The 16,554-nt window shown below is 58.3% G+C and overlaps 1 protein-coding gene across 5 annotated transcripts in view; it reads right to left on the bottom strand.

Moving 5' to 3' along the window:
* Nucleotides 1-2,171: 2,171 nt before the first annotated feature.
* The window catches only part of DTX2 (deltex E3 ubiquitin ligase 2), a 33,917-nt gene continuing 19,534 nt past the window's right edge, over nt 2,172-16,554 (bottom strand). For 3 of the 5 annotated variants that reach the window (XM_036826592.1, XM_036826595.1, XM_036826594.1), the window contains 7 exons: nt 14,944-15,044; nt 9,946-10,086; nt 7,487-7,560; nt 6,188-6,346; nt 5,340-5,501; nt 4,026-4,115; nt 2,172-3,377 (listed from right to left, as the gene is read on the bottom strand). In XM_036826592.1, coding sequence (XP_036682487.1) covers nt 3,150-3,377; nt 4,026-4,115; nt 5,340-5,501; nt 6,188-6,346; nt 7,487-7,560; nt 9,946-10,086; nt 14,944-15,044 — 955 coding nt within the window. In that variant the 3' untranslated portion in view covers nt 2,172-3,149. The remainder of the gene's footprint in view (nt 3,378-4,025; nt 4,116-5,339; nt 5,502-6,187; nt 6,347-7,486; nt 7,561-9,945; nt 10,087-14,943; nt 15,045-16,554) is intronic. The other 2 variants (XM_036826593.1, XM_036826596.1) reach the window with 2 other exon arrangements.

The raw sequence follows: 16,554 nt of genomic DNA, 5'->3' as shown, positions 1-16,554 counted from the left end.
CTCAGGGAGAGAGGCCACTGGACCCCCAAGATGCAGGCCAGGTCACCCCAGAGGCCCATGTCTGAATTTGGGTCCCACCCAGCCTCCCAGCCCTGGGGAGGAGGGCTGATCTCTGGAAACATGGGCTCAGGGCCACATGCCAGAGATTCCTGCACCCCAGGTGCCAGGAGCCTCCCTCTGGCCTTCCATCCCCACCCAGGGAAGGAAGTGGGCAGCCCCAACCTGTCTGGCTCCAGCCCCATCACCGCCCCGGCCATGCCACCATCGCTGCACCCTGCCCTTCCTCCCCGAGGCCACATCCTCCCTCACTCCTCAGTTCCATTGTCCAAAGGAATCACATGGACTCAGAGAAAGGATTGTAGAGCCCTTGACAGCTGGCAAGTCCCGTACTTCAGCGGTCCCCAACCTTTTTGGCACCAGGGACCGGTTTCGTGGAAGACAATTTTTCCACAGACGGGTACCGGTCTGCGGCCTGGGGGTTGGGGACCCCTGCCCTACTTACATTACTCCCATGGGTTCTCACTATATATGTATGTTTTTAATTTTAATTATTTATTTTTTAAATATTTAAATTTTTTTTTTTTGGCTGTGCCACACGGCCTGTGGGATCTTAGTTCCCCGCCCGAGCAGGGACTGAACCCAGGCCCTCGGCAGTGAAAGCGTGGAGTCCTAACCACTGGACTGCCAGGCAATTCCCTATGTTTTAAAAATTCAGATATAATTCACATACCATAAGATGTCGTTTTAAAATGTACAGTTCAGTGGTTTTTGTTTTCTGGGGCTTTTGGTATTTTTGGGGAGGGGTTGTTTTTGTTTTGCTTAAACAAGGAGGGATTTATTTTTATTTACAAGAATCCTGGAGGAGGACAGCTGCTGGCATGGGCTTGATCACATGACGATAGGGTCAATGTCTCTGAGATTCTCTTGGCCTTTTTCTCATTGTAGCAAGATGGCTGCTGTGGCTCCAGGCATCATATCCTCAATCAAAGTAGGAAGCAGGGAGGGGCAGGGAGGTGTTATCCAATCTACCTCTTTTATCAGAAAAACATAAGCTTTCCTAGAAGCCCCTGTAGACCTCCTCTTAAACTTCACTGGCCATAAATCACCAGATTCCAGAACCTTTTCACCACCCCAAAAGGAAACACTGTGCCCATTAAAACAGTCACTCCCAATTCCCCCTCCCCCTGACAACCACTAAGTTACTTTCTGTCTCTCTGGATTTGCCTCTTCTGGATATTTCATATAAAGTGAATCACACAGTGCATCCTTTTCTGTCTGGCTTCTTTCACTTGGCATAATGTTTTCAAGGCTCATCCATGTTGTATGTGTTAACAGTTCATTCTTTTTTCTGGCTGAATAGCATTCCGTTGCATGGATACATCACATTTTGTTTATCCGTGCATCAGCTGATGGACATTTGGGTTGCTCCCACTTTTTGGCTATTATGAGTGTTAACCGTGGACATGTTTTCAGTTCTTGGATATTTACCTGGTAGTTTTAATTGCGGAGTCATATCGTAACTGCTTTTTGAGGTACTGCCCAGCTGTTTTGCAAAGTGGCTACATTTTACATTCCCACCGGCTATGGATGAGGGTTCCAATTTCTCCACATCCTCACCAATATTTATTCCCTGCTCTTTTTTTATAATAACCACCCTAATGGGTATGAAGTGGTATCACTTTGTGGTTTTGATCTGCGTTTCCCTAATGACGTTGAGCATTTTTCATGTGCTTGTCAGCCATCTGTATATCTTTTTCAGAGAAATGTCTATTCAAGTCCTTTGCCCATTTTTTAAAAATTGGGGATCTGTCTTTTTATTGTTGAGTTGTAAGAGTTCTTGATATTTTTTGGATACGAGACCCCTATCAGGCGTAAGATTTGCGAACATTTTCTCCGATTCTGACTCTCACTGCGCTGTAATGGTGGGAGCCGAGCATGGGGGCGGAACTCAGGTGCCCACCCAACTCCTGTGCCCTGTGAGCAGTGGAGCGAGTCTCACCGTGGAACCAAACAGGATTGGGGTCCAGCTTCTCTATGGAGGCCTCCCTGCCCTCCCCAGCCAACTTCTCCACGAGGCAGTGGGCACAGTGCCCAGGGCCCACGATACTGCTAGGAGTCCACAAAAATGCTTTAATTTCTTTTAAAATCAGAAAGAAAAAAAAAAAAGGAACTTCTAGATGAAAGAAAATGCTCTAACATATATTCATCTTTGTACCAGCGCGTCCTAACATAGAATTCCAGTCCTTTTCTTATGAAGAGAAGGGCTTGTGAAAGCAAACCGCCTCCCCCACATCCGTTACCGTCACTTCAGTCCCAGGCCACCTCGCCCCCGCCAGGCAGACAGCAAGCCTGCGAGTACTGGATCCTCCTTCTAAGAAGGCTGGGAAGGATGAGAGCTCTGAGGATGGGGTCAGAGCAATCCTGTCCGGGATTCCAGTCCCGGCTCTACCGCTAGTCACTGTACCCTTGAACCTGTTTCCTCACCTGTAAAATGAAGACAGCAGCACCTGGCCCATGTGAGCAGCGCTTAGAAAGCCAGAACCCTGGGGAAGGAAACGGGAGGGGCCCTGGCGGAGCTGCTGGACTGCGCACTGCAAGGAGAACGGGGACGGGGCCCGGGGAGCAGCTCAGGGCAGTGCCCGGCTCCTGGCCTCACTGCAGCCTCGGTTTCTTCATTTAGGGGGTAGGATGGGCAGCCTGTAAGGCCCCTTCCTGTTGTGATGCAGCAGGACGTGTGTGCTGGCCTTCACACATCAGATTTTACACACACACACATACACACGTGCACACACACGCAGCCTCTCCACTGAGAAACCCACCAGGGCCCGCTGACTTTGGCTATAGGGCATTTATTGCAAACAGAACGTCTGAGGTATGAGAAGCTGACCCAGACCCAGGCCCGCCCCTGGCTGGGGGCGCAGCAGGCAGTCTCTCCTCACCCCCTGCAGGGCCCCCGGCACCGAGGGCCCAACGTGGCCCACCGAGGACGGAGGGGCCCACGCACTGAGGTAGCTGCATCCGAAGCCCTCCCAAGTATGACTCCCAGGCTCGCCCAGTTCCCACGCAGACCCGGGCCTGGTGGGGACGGGGGACGGGGCCAGGCAGGCAGGAGTGGCCTGGGCTCGGGGGGAGCACGCCTGCGCCCCAGGTCACTGCTGCCCCAGGCAGTCCTCAGTCACCCCCTGGGCGGCCAGCTCGGCCAGCACGTTCTCCAGGTAGTTGGGGTCGGGGTAGCCGTGGCCTGTCACGTTGCGGTCCATCTCTGTCTTGTGGTGAATCTCGTTCCACACCACTGTGTCGGTCTCCCCCGTGGTGCTGGACGTCCCTACTGTGAAGATAAGTCGCCTCTTCCAGGCCACCTTCAGCAGCTCCAGGACCTGCCCAAGGGGGAGCGGATGGTGGGGAGGCAGGAAGAGGGGGAAGGGGAGGGAATGGCGGGGAGGGGGGAAGAAGAAGGCCGTGAACAAGCGCTCAGAACAAACCCCAGCTCCCGGGGCTGGCCTGGAGAGCAGACACCCACCCGACACCCCCTCACCTCCCTAAGCCTCTTCACACCCTCGGAGCTGTCCCCACCCCAAAGCCACCACACCGGCTGTTCTGTCTGCCTGGCACGCTCTTCCCCAGCCTTCGGAGAGCTGGGAAGTCCCAACTCAGGTCTCAGTGCAGAGGTGGCTCTGCAGGCCGCCCCCCCCGACCCAGGGTAGAGCGGCCCCAGCGCCTCCCCATCCCGTCCTCCCACTGGAGCACCTGTGAGGTCAGCTCGTCTCTCCCTGGACCCCGGACACCTGGGACGCCTAACCCACAGCAGGTCCCCGGGAAGGGGTGGCCCACACCCCAGCCGGCCCCCAGGCCTCGTCCCCCTCTCCCTGTCGCGGTAAGAAGGCGAGCAGAGACAGATCTGGTGTGGCCGCTGAGCTGGGCCCTCCCCACCCCACCGCCTCCCACTGCACACAGACAGCTGGGCCCAGAGCTGCCAGCCGGGGGGAAGGGGGGGCCACTCCCAGGGGCATCGGCCGGGCCTTCACCTTGCGGCCCTGGGCGTTGTCCGGAAGGTAGCACTGGCGGGGAAACCCTCTGGCAGTGAACGGCTTTCCAGGGTTGGGGTGTTCCGGGCCCTGCAGGAGGCACACAGACGCGGGGAGTGGGAGCCGAGGGGCCCTCTGGCTGCAGAGGGGCTCGGACACGGGAGCCCAGCCTCACCCCTTTGCGTTCCAGGTGGGGCTACTGCTGCGCTCAAGTGACCAAATCAACTGCCATCTCACATCTCGCTCTGAAGACCCGCCGTGAACACGGCGCCCACCCACGACTGCCCTCCCTGAACCCGGGCCGCTCAACCTGGCATCAGACACTCCGGCTAACTCCCTCCACTTCCCTGAAGAGCCCGGACCCCTTAGAGGCTGGGACGGAAGCACCTGCTTCGCTGGCGGCCCTCTGGGCACTGGGCTCTCGGGACCGGAGGGCAGGGCCCACAGCCTGACACCCTCACTCGGGCACACAGCCCCTCCACTCTCGCTCTAGAAGCGGCCGGAGTGGGGCCCGAGACAGTGGCGGCAGGCTGGACAGAGGCTGGGGGCTGGAACCGCACATGGCCCTTGCTCTGCCCTCGGCCACACGGTGACACGCCGTGTACAGCTCCCAAGTCCCCTCCCGCTCTGTGGCTCTACTGCTGTCTGGAGTGTTTCTAAATTTCACTTTGAGCCACGGAGAACTGTAGGGAAACCAGCGGAAGCACATAATTAGACAAAACCGAGTGACATCCCGTCAGACTCCTGGCCCCCACTACCCTGTATCTTCCCAACCTGCCCAGGCTCTGAGATCCACCCCCGCCGGTCCAAGGCAGAGACCTCAGGGGCCAGGGCTCCCGTCTGGGTCCCCAGTGAGCTTGGGTTCCTGTCCCTGCACACCCCACGCAGGCCTGGATCAGGCCACTGAGCGGGTCCCTCAAGAGCAGTCAGGCCAGCCAGCCCTCCCCACCCTGTGCTCTGCCCCTGTGGGCTCGCCAGCCAGCCAGCCCAATAAAAGCGCTCTTCCTGCTTAGACGCTTGCTGGCCTTCCACCCAGTACAAGTCCAGCGAAGATGCCTCTGCCTCCAGGAAGCCCTCCCTGGCTCAGGAAAGGGCTAGGGCCACCTCTTTGCTTCCACAACCGTAGGAGCTGGCTCTAGCCCCCAGCACCAGTGCCTCCTGGTTGCTGATAGCCTGACTTGGCAGCCTAGGCACCTTCACAGTGACCCGGGGTGCGCAGACTGCTAGGAGGGGGTGGGAGAGGAAGGACAGCACCCGAGAAGGGCTGATTCCAGAAAGATCCGAGGAGTCTCCTCTTGTGCCGGGGCCCCTTACCTGAATGCCATGGGGAATGTTGTAGACTATGAGGATTGTCCCACAGTCCTCGTGGCCGGGGAGGGACACCTGGAACGTGAACACCTCCATCTTCCCCCGGGGCTGGGTTCCAGTTTTCTCCCCATAGATGGTTTTGCAGGAAGGACACTGCAAGCTTCCATCCTGGGACAAGGCAGAATGCCGTGGACTGAGCCGGGGCCCCTGAGAGGGCACCCAGGCCAGCCACCCCGCTGGCTAGATGGGAAAGAGGCCCACAGGGACACGGGTTTGGCCCCGAGTCACACAGTGGGTCCCAGGCGCAGTGCCCAACTCCCAGGCAGCCTCCTCGCAAAGACTTGATTCCAGAAGCTTCCCTGGAAAGATAAGTTTTACCCCAGAAACTCATGCAATTTTCATTTAAAGGGACAAGGTACCCAGAGACTGGCATCAGGTAAGAAAATGAGGTTTATGAGCAAAAGCTCGCACAGCTGAGTCACGTTTAAGATGAAGAGGAAAACCCTGTGAACGATGGACTGATGAGCTGGCACCTTGGCTGGTCCACGATGGCACGGGGACACTGTGCAAAGGCCAGGCCCCAAGGCCCACCACGGGCCTTCGTTCTCTCCGTCCCCCTGACCTGTCCACTCCAGCTAAACTACGTCAAAGGCAGGGCAACCAGGCATCACCTGCCACCCCCAGTCCCATCCTGCTGCAGAGCCAGGGCTGCAGACATCTCAAGGCTGCCTCCGAGCGGGCCCTGGGCCCCTCACACGGCAGCCCCCGTCACCTGCTTAAGTGCAACATGACGGGGACGGGCTGCGGGAAGGAGACCCCGACCCCCACCCCTGGCCCCGGCGGGCCGTGGGTACCTTGTTCCCGTTGCAGTACATGGCCAGCAGGCAGAGCAGGTGGAAGGCGTGGCTGCACTTGGCCAAGCGGCCCACAGCCACCGGCCCGAAGGTCGTGCTGTCGGTCACGTCGCTGTAGCCGGACGCCATGGACAGCTTCTCCATACAGATGATGCAGTCCTGGAGGGAGACCCAACCCGGGGAACGCTCACCCACGGCCCCCGTGCCACAGGGGCGAGTCCTGTAGGACCGGCCTTCATCTGCTGAAGTGCCTGACCCCAGTCTAACTCAACCCGACAGCTGTTTGTTCCGGAGGCTGGGAGCACAGAGGTCTCACCGTCACCACAGCAGAGGGGACGGCAGGCGGCACCAAGCGTGGGGGCGGGTGTAACAACTGAAGCACCGGCGGAGACGGCGGCCGGAGCAGCCAGGCAGAGGTAAGTACGGGCGGGGCCCTCAGCGCTGGGCTTTACAAGGGAAAGGGAACTTGTCAGACGCACAAGCACGGGAACGGGCACTCGGGTAGAGAGAAGAGAACGTTCTGAAGCAGGAGCCAGCGTTTCCACTGGGAGGGGCGGTGCACCTGCAGGGCATGGGGCGACCAGGGTGCAGGAGACAAGAGGAGGTCGGAGGAGGACCAGATCCCGGGAGGCCCTGACGGCCACGTTCGGGGTTGGGGCTTCGTCTTACACGTCGGGGGCCCGGCTGAGGGGCTGTGAGCAGCGGGTACTAAATCATCATGGCCACGTGTCAGCTGTGTAGATGGCAGCTTGGAGGGGGGGTGGCGGGGGGGGGGGGGGGCAAAGCAGCCCAGCTGTGCTGGGTGAGCACAAGGGCAGAGACAGACAGACAGCTGTGAAGGGGGAGGGCAGAGCAGGCTGGAGGGCGGGGCCGACGTGAGGATGACTTTCAGGTTTCTGTCCAAACCTTTACCCACCAGATGCTTCCTATGCACTCAGTTTGCAGGCGAAAGAGACAAGAGAGTCCTCGGCTCTGGACTGGCACGAATGACCTTGACCCCACCCCTCCAGATTCTCCAGCACTCTCCATTCAAATCGGAGAAAAGTGGTGCCATAGCCCCGAAGCGAGGCTCAGCAGAGAGAGGTCCAGGTGCAGCCGTGACGGGGGTCTGGCAGGCCGGGTTAACCACAGGAACCCTGACCGGCCCTCCCAACAGCCAGTGGGGCAGGACGGCTCTCTGGACGAGGCCAGAGGCTCCTCAGGAAGCACCTTCCAGCAGGGGACAGGCTGGTGTCCTTGTCTAAGCCACCCCTCGTTTCCAAACAAAACCGAAAGCAGCGTGGTTCCCGTGACACGCACCTCATCCAGGGCCGTCTTCAGCTCTTCTGTGTAGTTTTTTATCACCTGCTCTGGCTCTGGCTTTGGAGGCCCTCCTAGAAGAGAGAAGAACATAAGTGGTGTCCCGAGGAGGACGAACTGGAGATGCTGGAACGAGAGAGAAAGGACGACAGGGAGCGGTCCAAGTTGCTGGGAGGGATGTTAGGGCGGCTCAGATGGGAAGGTTAGCGTGCAGGAGAGGAGAGACCTGGGCCAGGCGCAGAACGTTCCAGAGCTCTCCAGAGCTCCCACCCGCTGGGGGCCCGGCCCCAGGAGCCCTGGAGGAGACGGAAGAGGGGCAGAGACAGCAGCTGGCCACAGCCCTCAGGAGCCACGACGGGGCCTCGGCCACGGCCCTGCACACCTTCACTCAGAAAACCTGTCCGAGGCTTCAGAGGACATGCGGAAGAGTCAAACAGCAGCTTCTAAAACAGACACTCTGGAGCACGTTCTGGCCGTGTTATTTTACTCAGCTTTCATCATTCTTGTAAGAAAGTCTCGGTAAGAGAAGTAAGTTTTCTGAGTCAAGTGTGTAGTGCGTGCCTACCCCATGGGGGCATCTGTGCGCACACCAACTGCAGATGACGGCTACACGGCCACAGCAAACCACAGTCTTCTTGGGCTTGTCCCTGGACTGTGGGGTGTCAGTGACGCGCCTCCTCGATTCCTAAGCTGCCCACAGTTCTGTCCCCGCCCCCTCCTCTTGAAACCTCCCACTCCTCTGTGTGCACCTGTGCAGGAAGCCCGGAGGGGAGGCCCTGCACCAAACAGGCCCCACCCCAAGGAGAAGAAACGCCCCCAGCTAGAGAGAGAATCAGCATGGCAGGGGTTCTCCAGGCAGAGGCAGCCGCAGAGTCACAGAGGGACAGCAAAGCTGAGCAGAGGGGAGGGACCAGGGAGACCGGCGCGGCCTGGGGAGAGTGATCCCGGCAGGGCTTGTCATCCTGTCTCAAGGTCAGGGGGAGCTCCTGGTCCTAGACCCTGAGACCAGAGGGGCTCTGGTGTGAACCCAAGCTCACGGCCATCAGCCTGTGGCTGCGAAGACTTACAAGCCTGAGCTCCCTCTAGACCAGAGAAGGCCAGGTGACAGTTATGAGGGGAGGAGAGGGGCGGGGACCTGGTGATGTCAGGTTGGATTCTGGCTCTTGGGCTGGGACCAAATCAGGTCACCTCTGAGTCTCGGTTCTCTCATCTAAAAAGCGGACCTAATACCAACCAAAGCCGTGACCACTGTAAAGGCATTAGCTGCTATGACCTGGAAAACAGCTAGAGGGAGAGGAAGACCACGCACCCCATACACACGCACACACACCCCCATACACACAGACTTCTAGGACCCTGACTCTGGTCGCTGGGGAGAAAGCCAGGCAAAAGCACAATCCCCACCGGCACCAGGCAGCCATCCTGCTGGCTGGGACTCTATTCAGATTGAGGGGGGAGGCCTTCTAGAAAAGCCTGGTCTAGAAGGCCACGTCGACTAGGGACAGGCCAGTCTCCAGCTGGACCCTGGGATCCCTCCGGTGAGGCCTGGTTCAGCACCCCTTCCTCTCCTGCCTGCCCGTGCCCAGGCAGCCTTTCAGAACTGGAGGTAACTCTCCAGGAGCCACTTTTCTCAAAGGGGGCCAGCCAGGTGACCGCCTACCCCACAAAAGGGACACCCGAGCCCAGGAAGGCCAGAGCGTCTGCTGAGAGCCTTGTTTTCCCTGGGCAAACCCGAGTGCCTCAGGAAGCTGCCGCCCTCTGAGGCAGAGTAAGAAGGGAGAGCAGGGCAGGAGCGACTGCTAGGGGTGGGGTGGGGCTGGGCAGGGTTAGCCCCGCCCCTCCCTGGCCTCCCTCCTCCCCTGTTGGGCGGGGGTTAGACAGGCAGTGAACAGGATCAGAGCAACCACCGTACTACTACTACTACTACTACTACGTGCCAGGCGCTTTCCGAGCGTATTTACTTCCTATTCCTCCCACAACCGACCTGCCGTGTAGGAGGTGCTCCGCTCATGAACGGGATGCTTGTGTGAGCTCACAAAGCCCGTGAGCGCTGGACACCCAGGACTGGCGGAGCCAGAGCCATGCTCCCTCTCACACCATCCAGAAGGTCACCGGAGCGGTCACACTTCTCTGGCCCAACGATGCAAGCAGAGCCACCATCGGCTTTAGAAATGGCAGGTTTAGAACTTACTACCCACAGGCCCCTCCACTTGAGTTTTGTTAAAACTCACAGCAACCTTCCAACGGTTGTGAAACCCCTTCCTCCCTGGCCGTCACACGGCCAGGGCAGTGGTCATCGGGGGACCCCTCTGAAGTAGCCCCACATGGGCTGGCCCTTCGAAGGAAGCGGCAGAGGGCCGTGGTGGTCAGAGAAGAGCGATCGGTGCGGAAGAGTCAGAGGCAGCAAGACTCGGAGGAGGCTTAGCAGAGGCCAGAGAGTATTTGTGAGCAGGAACTACCTTTCATGGACATTTTCCTCAATCTCTTAACTGAGCTGTGACTTTTAGAGGCCAGACAGGAGGCGGGAGGGCTGGCGGGCTGGGGTGCGCGGCTAAGACACACAGGGAGTCCAATGGCTGACATCAGAATACTCGTCATGCCTACACGGGGTGCGAGATCAGACATGCAGAGAGGGGAGAAACGTTAGAAGGAGTCGTTCAGCACGTGACCTCCACAAACCCCAGCTGTGTCCAGCTGGCACTGTCAACGGCCATCAGGACCTGCCGATCTCCCCGGGGAATCCGGCTGCTCGAGGCTGCCAGGGCCTACCAGGGCCGGCAGGGCTAAGCTCTGGGTCAGGAACCAGTGAAATGCCTGGCTGGTGGGAGTCCTGGCCCCAAGCTCCAAAGGGGTCTGTACAAGCAACCCATCAGCCCGTGCCTGGAGCATGCAGGGGGCGAGTCTGTTGCATCGGGAGGGCAGGGGGCAGAACGCCACCCCAGGAAGCCTCCTGAGCAGTTCTGGTGGGCGCCTCTCTGTGCCAGGCATGAGGAAGGAGAGCAGAGGGGCGACACAGAAGGGCGCAGCCAAGCTATGGAAACGCAGATGGGCTGGAGCTCACGGTCCTCCCTCTGTGCTCCCTCGGCCGCGCCCCCTCGGCTCCTGGTCACCTTGCCCCCACTGGGGCACTGCCTGTTTTGCACGCCGCACCTGGCCCGTCTAGGTGCCTTCGGCGCCATCGTTGGGGCGGGCAAGCGGGAATGCTGCCCCGGGCCTGCTCCCCCACCGAGGCGTCCCCATGGCCCCTGCGACCACTCCTCTGGAGCAGTTAAGGTCCCAGGCCGTGGCTTCCTCCTCTGGTCCCCTCTGCCCTGGGTGGGAGCACAGGGGCAGCCCACAGCGGGAGGGAGCCGCAGCAGGCAGCCACGCCGAGTGGACTGTCCAATCCTGTCACTCCTTCCTGATGCCTGCAGGAGGGAAGCCTCGCTCCTCAGCCTGGCGCTCCACAGGCATCCTAGCCGGACCCTCACCCGCGCTCCCCAGGGACCTGGAACACAGCACGTCCTCCTGCTGGAGTCCCCGTTCCTGCCACACTCTCAGCCACCCTGCTGTCCACAGCACCCTCTACCCAATCCTCCCCGTCCCTAGTCAGGCTCAAAAGCACCTCCTCCCCCAGGGAAGGGAGCGCTGGGCTTCCCCTCGGGCACCTCCCTTAGGGGGGCTTTCTAGGTGCTCAGAATCTGTCAAGGGGTCTGGGCACAGCGGACAAGCCAGGTGGACCTGCTGCCCACTCCAGAGGCGATCCAGAGCGGTGAGGAGAGATCTGGCCTCGGGATCCACTGGGTCCCACTGTGGCCTCCACCAGAGAACGAAGGCTCTCAATGGGGCAAATGCGCCCAGTGAGGGACAGAAGCAGAGGCCGGCAGCCTGGGCAGCACAGGGTGCGTTGTGGTGGTCACCCCGCAGGAGGCACCAAAGTGCACATCAGAAGACCGAGGCTGGCCACTGGGTGCCCGCTCATCAGGAAATTCGATGCCACCAGCATCCCAAGGTTGTTCCCGGGCTCAAATTGTGGGTTCCCTTGGAACTAAACATCAGGTGGGCCAAATGACAAGCAGGACAGGGGGCAGATAGATGGGAAAAAAGAGAACAATTCCTTAGGAGAACCCTGGAGCTTTGTACTTGCCCCAACATGCACCAGTTCCCGCCCAACAAGCAGACCCCTCTTCACTGGCTGCCCCCCCCGACTGCCCATCTAAAACAGCCACGCCCCCCTCCTACTCCGTCTCCTTCACTCTGCTCCAAGAGGTGCCCGGTCCCTGCCTGCTGGGGAGCAGACATCCCTGAGGCCAGCACGTCAGCCCCGCAAGAGCCCAGCGTGAACAACGCTCCTGCCCTTTTCAACGCAGGACCTGCTCCTCCGAATTCAAGCCACAGACAGCGAAGTCTTAACTTAGACGCCCACAGACCAGCAGCCCATACCCTGCAGGTCTGCCTTCTTGTGAAAAAGTGTGAAAATCACCCCAGAGCTAACACTTCACAGAAGCGGCGTCCAGTGGACAGGATTGGGCGGTGGGGAGGGAGGGGGGGGGGACCAAGAGTGGCCATCACATCTTCCCCAATAGCAAGGGCTCAGGGACAGCCCCCCCAAATTCCCCAAATCACCGTAACAGCTCGGATAGCCATGGCTTTTCCTGCTCTCATCTTGATCTGCCGGCGCCCCTGGCAGGTCCTGCACATGGGCAGGTGTGCAGACACCCCCTTTCTGATGTGCAGCGTTGGCCTTTCGTCTAGTGACCAGGGCTCAGGTCCAAGCCTACCCTCCGCTGGCCCCGGCCTTACCAAGCTGGGCTCAAGGCCAGTACCACTCCCCACTGGCTGACTGGTCTTGGGCAGGTCTTGGTAGAGTAAAATGCAGACACTCCTCCTCCCTCGCAGGGTGGGAGCCTGGCCCCAGCCTCGGGGGCCCGCTCCTCCCCACCCCCCTGAAGGAGAGGCCCTGGCCGGGCCGCAGGCAGCAAAGCCATCACCTGAGGTGCCTGGCCGACACGGAGGTGGATCCTCCACCAGCGAGAGGGGCGCGCAGCCCTTCAGCAGTACATCCGCGGGCTGGAGACCTACCTGCAGACCCCTGTGCCCAGGTGCTCACCTCAATGTGGCGAGCCTATTCCCAAATCCATAATCGAATCCGTAACTGCAGCCCAGCTGAGAGGTCTCTCCAGACCCTGCTTCTTGGGGGTGGGCGCAGGATCCCTGGTTCCCTGGTGCCCCACACAGCGGCCCCAGCTTTAGGTATGAGCCAGAGCCACGTGTTCAGGCGGGGCGGCGTCTGGCACCGGCTCATCTACTCTTTCCTCACTGGGATCCAGTTCCTGAACCTTTGGGGTCTGTTTCCCTGACAAGTAAATGGAGATTAAAATACCTGCCTGCCTCCAGGATCGCTGTGAGAGCCCAGGCAGCAAGGGACACAGAGGATGTGGCCTGCAGAGGGTCCAGCCTCGAGAGCTCCTCAGCACCCAGACCACTTCTGAGCTGTGTGCAGAGGTGATCACGGCATTGGTATTAAAGCCTCAGGGACCGCAGAGCTGAACGGAGCTGGGCGCAGGCAGGTTGGGCCCATTCCCCCACAACCTCTCTCCAACAAAACCAGCACCACACACACGCGCACGCACACACACACACACACACAGGCCTGAATCACCTGTGGCATCGGATGCCACGAGAAGACCTAAACTGGGCAGGGACTTTCTAGTCACCACATTTTTGCTCACTGTTCTCTCTGCCCCAGCAAAGGGCTGATGGCTGAGCAGGTGAGAGACTGAAAGCCTCCCCTCCTGGGGCTTTCCCGGCCCCTCTCTCTTGTTTTCACTGCCTCTCTGACTGGTCCTTCCAAGTCCTTCAAGGGCTCTTCTTCCCGGCATCCCGCCAGGTCTCCGTAAGCTCACTCCCTGGGGGGCACAGGCCGCCCCACTCCACCCCACGTTGCTCTTCTGAACTGCTCGTCCAAACCTCCCTGGATCTGGGACAGCTCCGCCTGTCGACAGCCACAGCCATCGCCCCACCCATCGCCCCATCGCCTCACAGCGAAGAGCCCAGACTCTGAGGCCAAGAATGCCTGGGGCTGAATCCCAGCTCTGCCAAGGGCTGGCTGGCTGGCCCTGGGAGGTTTTCGGAGTTCTCTGAGCCTCAGTTTCCTTAAACGTAAAATGGGAATCAAAGTTCCTCCCCCACAGAGTTGCTATTGGGATGAAATGAGTTACCACACATGCAAAACCCCTAGTCCTTCCTCCTTAATTATGATGATTTATTATCTCTGTCGGCAGCTGAGGCCACACCAGGCCTCATTCTATTCCTTCCCTCTCATAAGCAGTCCAACCACCAAGTCAGAAGCCCTTACCTCCATCTACTGCCACGGCCCTAGTGAGTGGCTGGCCCGCCTGAGGCATGAAGTCCAGGTCCACAGGGTCTCCCTGCCTCTAGGCCTGGTCCCCTCCAATCCCCCCTGTGCTACCACAGTGACTCACCCAACACACAGTCTGGTTAGCTCACTCCTCTGCCTCCATCTTTAAGTGATGGAGGTTCACCAGACTCCTCAGTGTATCTTCATGTACGATTTTACATTTCCCATAAGTTAAAAAATAACTTTCAGTGGCTTCCTAATACCCGCAAGAGGAATTTTAAAAACAGTTTGGGGCTTCCCGGGTGGCACAGTGGTTAAGAATCTGCCTGCCAATGCAGGGGACACGGGTTCGAGCCCTGGCCCGGGAAGATCCCACATGCCACAGAGCAACTAAGCCCGTGCACCACAACTACTGAGTCTGTGCTCCAGAGCCTGCGAGCCACAACTACTGAGCCCATGTGCCACAACTACTGAAGCCCGCACCTAGAGCCCGTGCTCCGCAACAAGAGAAGCCACCGCAGTGAGAAGCCCACGCACCGCAACGAAGAGTAGCCCCCGCTCACCACATCTAGAGAAAGCCGGCGCACGGCAACAAAGACCCAACGCAGCCAAAATAAATAAATTAATTAATACAACAGTTCAAAGGTGTAAGGTTAACAAAAGATCTAGTCAGAAACAAAAGCACTTACTCAAAATGTTAACTCCAGCCAAAATAGCTCTATGAGTTCCGCAGGGGGCCCCTTTAGGGAAATGCCTAAAGCATCTCGGGACAGAAAAGTAACTCCTGAACCATAATTCAAGGTGATGTGAAAACGTAAAAGGTGGGGAAAGGTCACAGCAGGGCACCCACCGTCATCAGGCATGACCCCCCCGCCCGCCCCAACACCAAGACAAACGAACAGGCACCCAGGCTCACCCGCTGGGGGATACGCCATCACTGAAAAAAGGCACCGCCCCCCAAGGAGCCTCTCTGGGTTTCCATGAGAACACACAGGGTAACAAGACCCCTGCCCCCCAATCTCCTCCCCCTACCCCACGCATTCTCCTCTGCCCCCAAGTCCTGGCCCTGCCAGACACAGTCTGTTCTGGAACCTGGACCAGGGAGCAGCCTGCCTACCTGCGAGAGCTTGCTGGACCCTGCTGGGCTTCGGCATCTGCACGGGCACCGTGGCGGGGACGCTCCTGGGGCTGCTCACTGGACCGCCGGGCAGGGAGGCACTTGGGGAGAAGAGAGGGCAGAGCTTAATGTGCGGAGCCGACTTAGCAGAAACAGGAGCCGGAGAAACACCGAGTGAGGAAGACACGGGTGCTGCCGAGGCCCCTTTGTGGTTTCACTTCCCGCAGCTGCCTCTGTGCAGTGAGGGCTTCTGGTGTTTTCTTTTTTTTTAAAGAGAAGATCCCGATGAAGAGTATCTGGAAGGAGGAACAAAGAGATCTGACGTTCACTACTCTCAGACCCAAACTAACCAAGAAAGAGAATCTGAATACTTAAGATATTAAGCCAGAGGCCGGCCCGCCATCCTTCCCCTGTGAAAATCAAGCGACAAAAGTCAAACTCCAAGTTGGGCCTTGGGGAGGGGAAGGAACGCTAGGCAGGGACGGGGCAGCGACACGAAAGAACACTGCTGGGGATGAGCCTCATCTTTTTACAAGGTATTGAGAATGAAGCTCTGGCTGTCAAGAAACGTTCTCCTGGACAATCAGAGACTCTGAAGACAAACCTAAAAGAACTATGAACTCACCAAAAGGAGGGCTCTGTGGTTCCCCGCAGAGCGGAAGTCCAGCAGAAACCACTCTGAGTGGTCCAGACCAATACCACCAGTAACAGGACCAACCAACATCAGGAACCCAAGAGAAGATGCTCCGAGAAGGAAATAACACCCCTTTTGGGGTTCCTGCCAAAACGGCGTAACCTCTGTCCAATCATGAGAAAACGTCTGACGAACCCAAATTAAGGGCCATTTGACAAAAGTAACTCTTCCAAAGTGTCAAGGTTATGGAAGATGAAGAAAGACTGAGGAACTGTTTTACCCACAAGAGGAGGAACAGGTGGAGGAGGAGGAGGAGAAATGACAACTGGATGCAAAGTGGGATTGTGGGACAGAAAGAGAACAGCAGAGGAAAAACTGATGAAAAGTGGGAAAGTCTTTAGCTAACAGTCCTGCACCAGCGGTGAGCCTCTGGTTCTGACAGCCGCACCATGTTTACGAAAGAAGTTAACGCAAGAAGTCAAGGAAGGGGGATGGGGAAACTCTGTACTATTTCTGTGACTTTTCTGTAAATCCAAAATTAGTTCAAAATAAAGGGAATTATTTTTTCAATGAAGGTCTTGCTTCCCACAGTGACTAATTCCAGGTCTCTCACTTGGTTTTAAGCCGTTATATTTTTAAACGGTAATAAATCCATGCCATTATGGTTTCAGGGAGCCCTGCCCTGGGGACAGTTGGTGTAGATGGCCCGACATGCCTGCTACCTCCTCCCCCTCCCGGTGACTGCGTCCTCCAATCCAGCACTGCTCATGTTCAAGGTGATGCAGTGGGAAGGGTTATGAAACCCTTCCACGCAGTCCCTCCACTGGAGCTCCCCAAGGACAGGCCCTGGGCATGTTCCTCTCTGTTCCACTGGGCCCAGCCTGGATCCAGGAGCTGGGAAGGTGCTCAGGAAATGATGGACGCCTCCAGTCTGCTGTGCTACCCTTACAATGGTCGGCAAACCAGCAACCACCTGG

Source organism: Balaenoptera musculus, chromosome 15 (assembly GCF_009873245.2).
Source record: "Balaenoptera musculus isolate JJ_BM4_2016_0621 chromosome 15, mBalMus1.pri.v3, whole genome shotgun sequence".
In the NCBI taxonomy this organism is placed as follows: domain Eukaryota; kingdom Metazoa; phylum Chordata; class Mammalia; order Artiodactyla; family Balaenopteridae; genus Balaenoptera; species Balaenoptera musculus.
The sequence above is the reverse complement of the archived record's forward strand: the minus strand, read 5'-3'. Positions and strand labels throughout refer to the sequence as shown.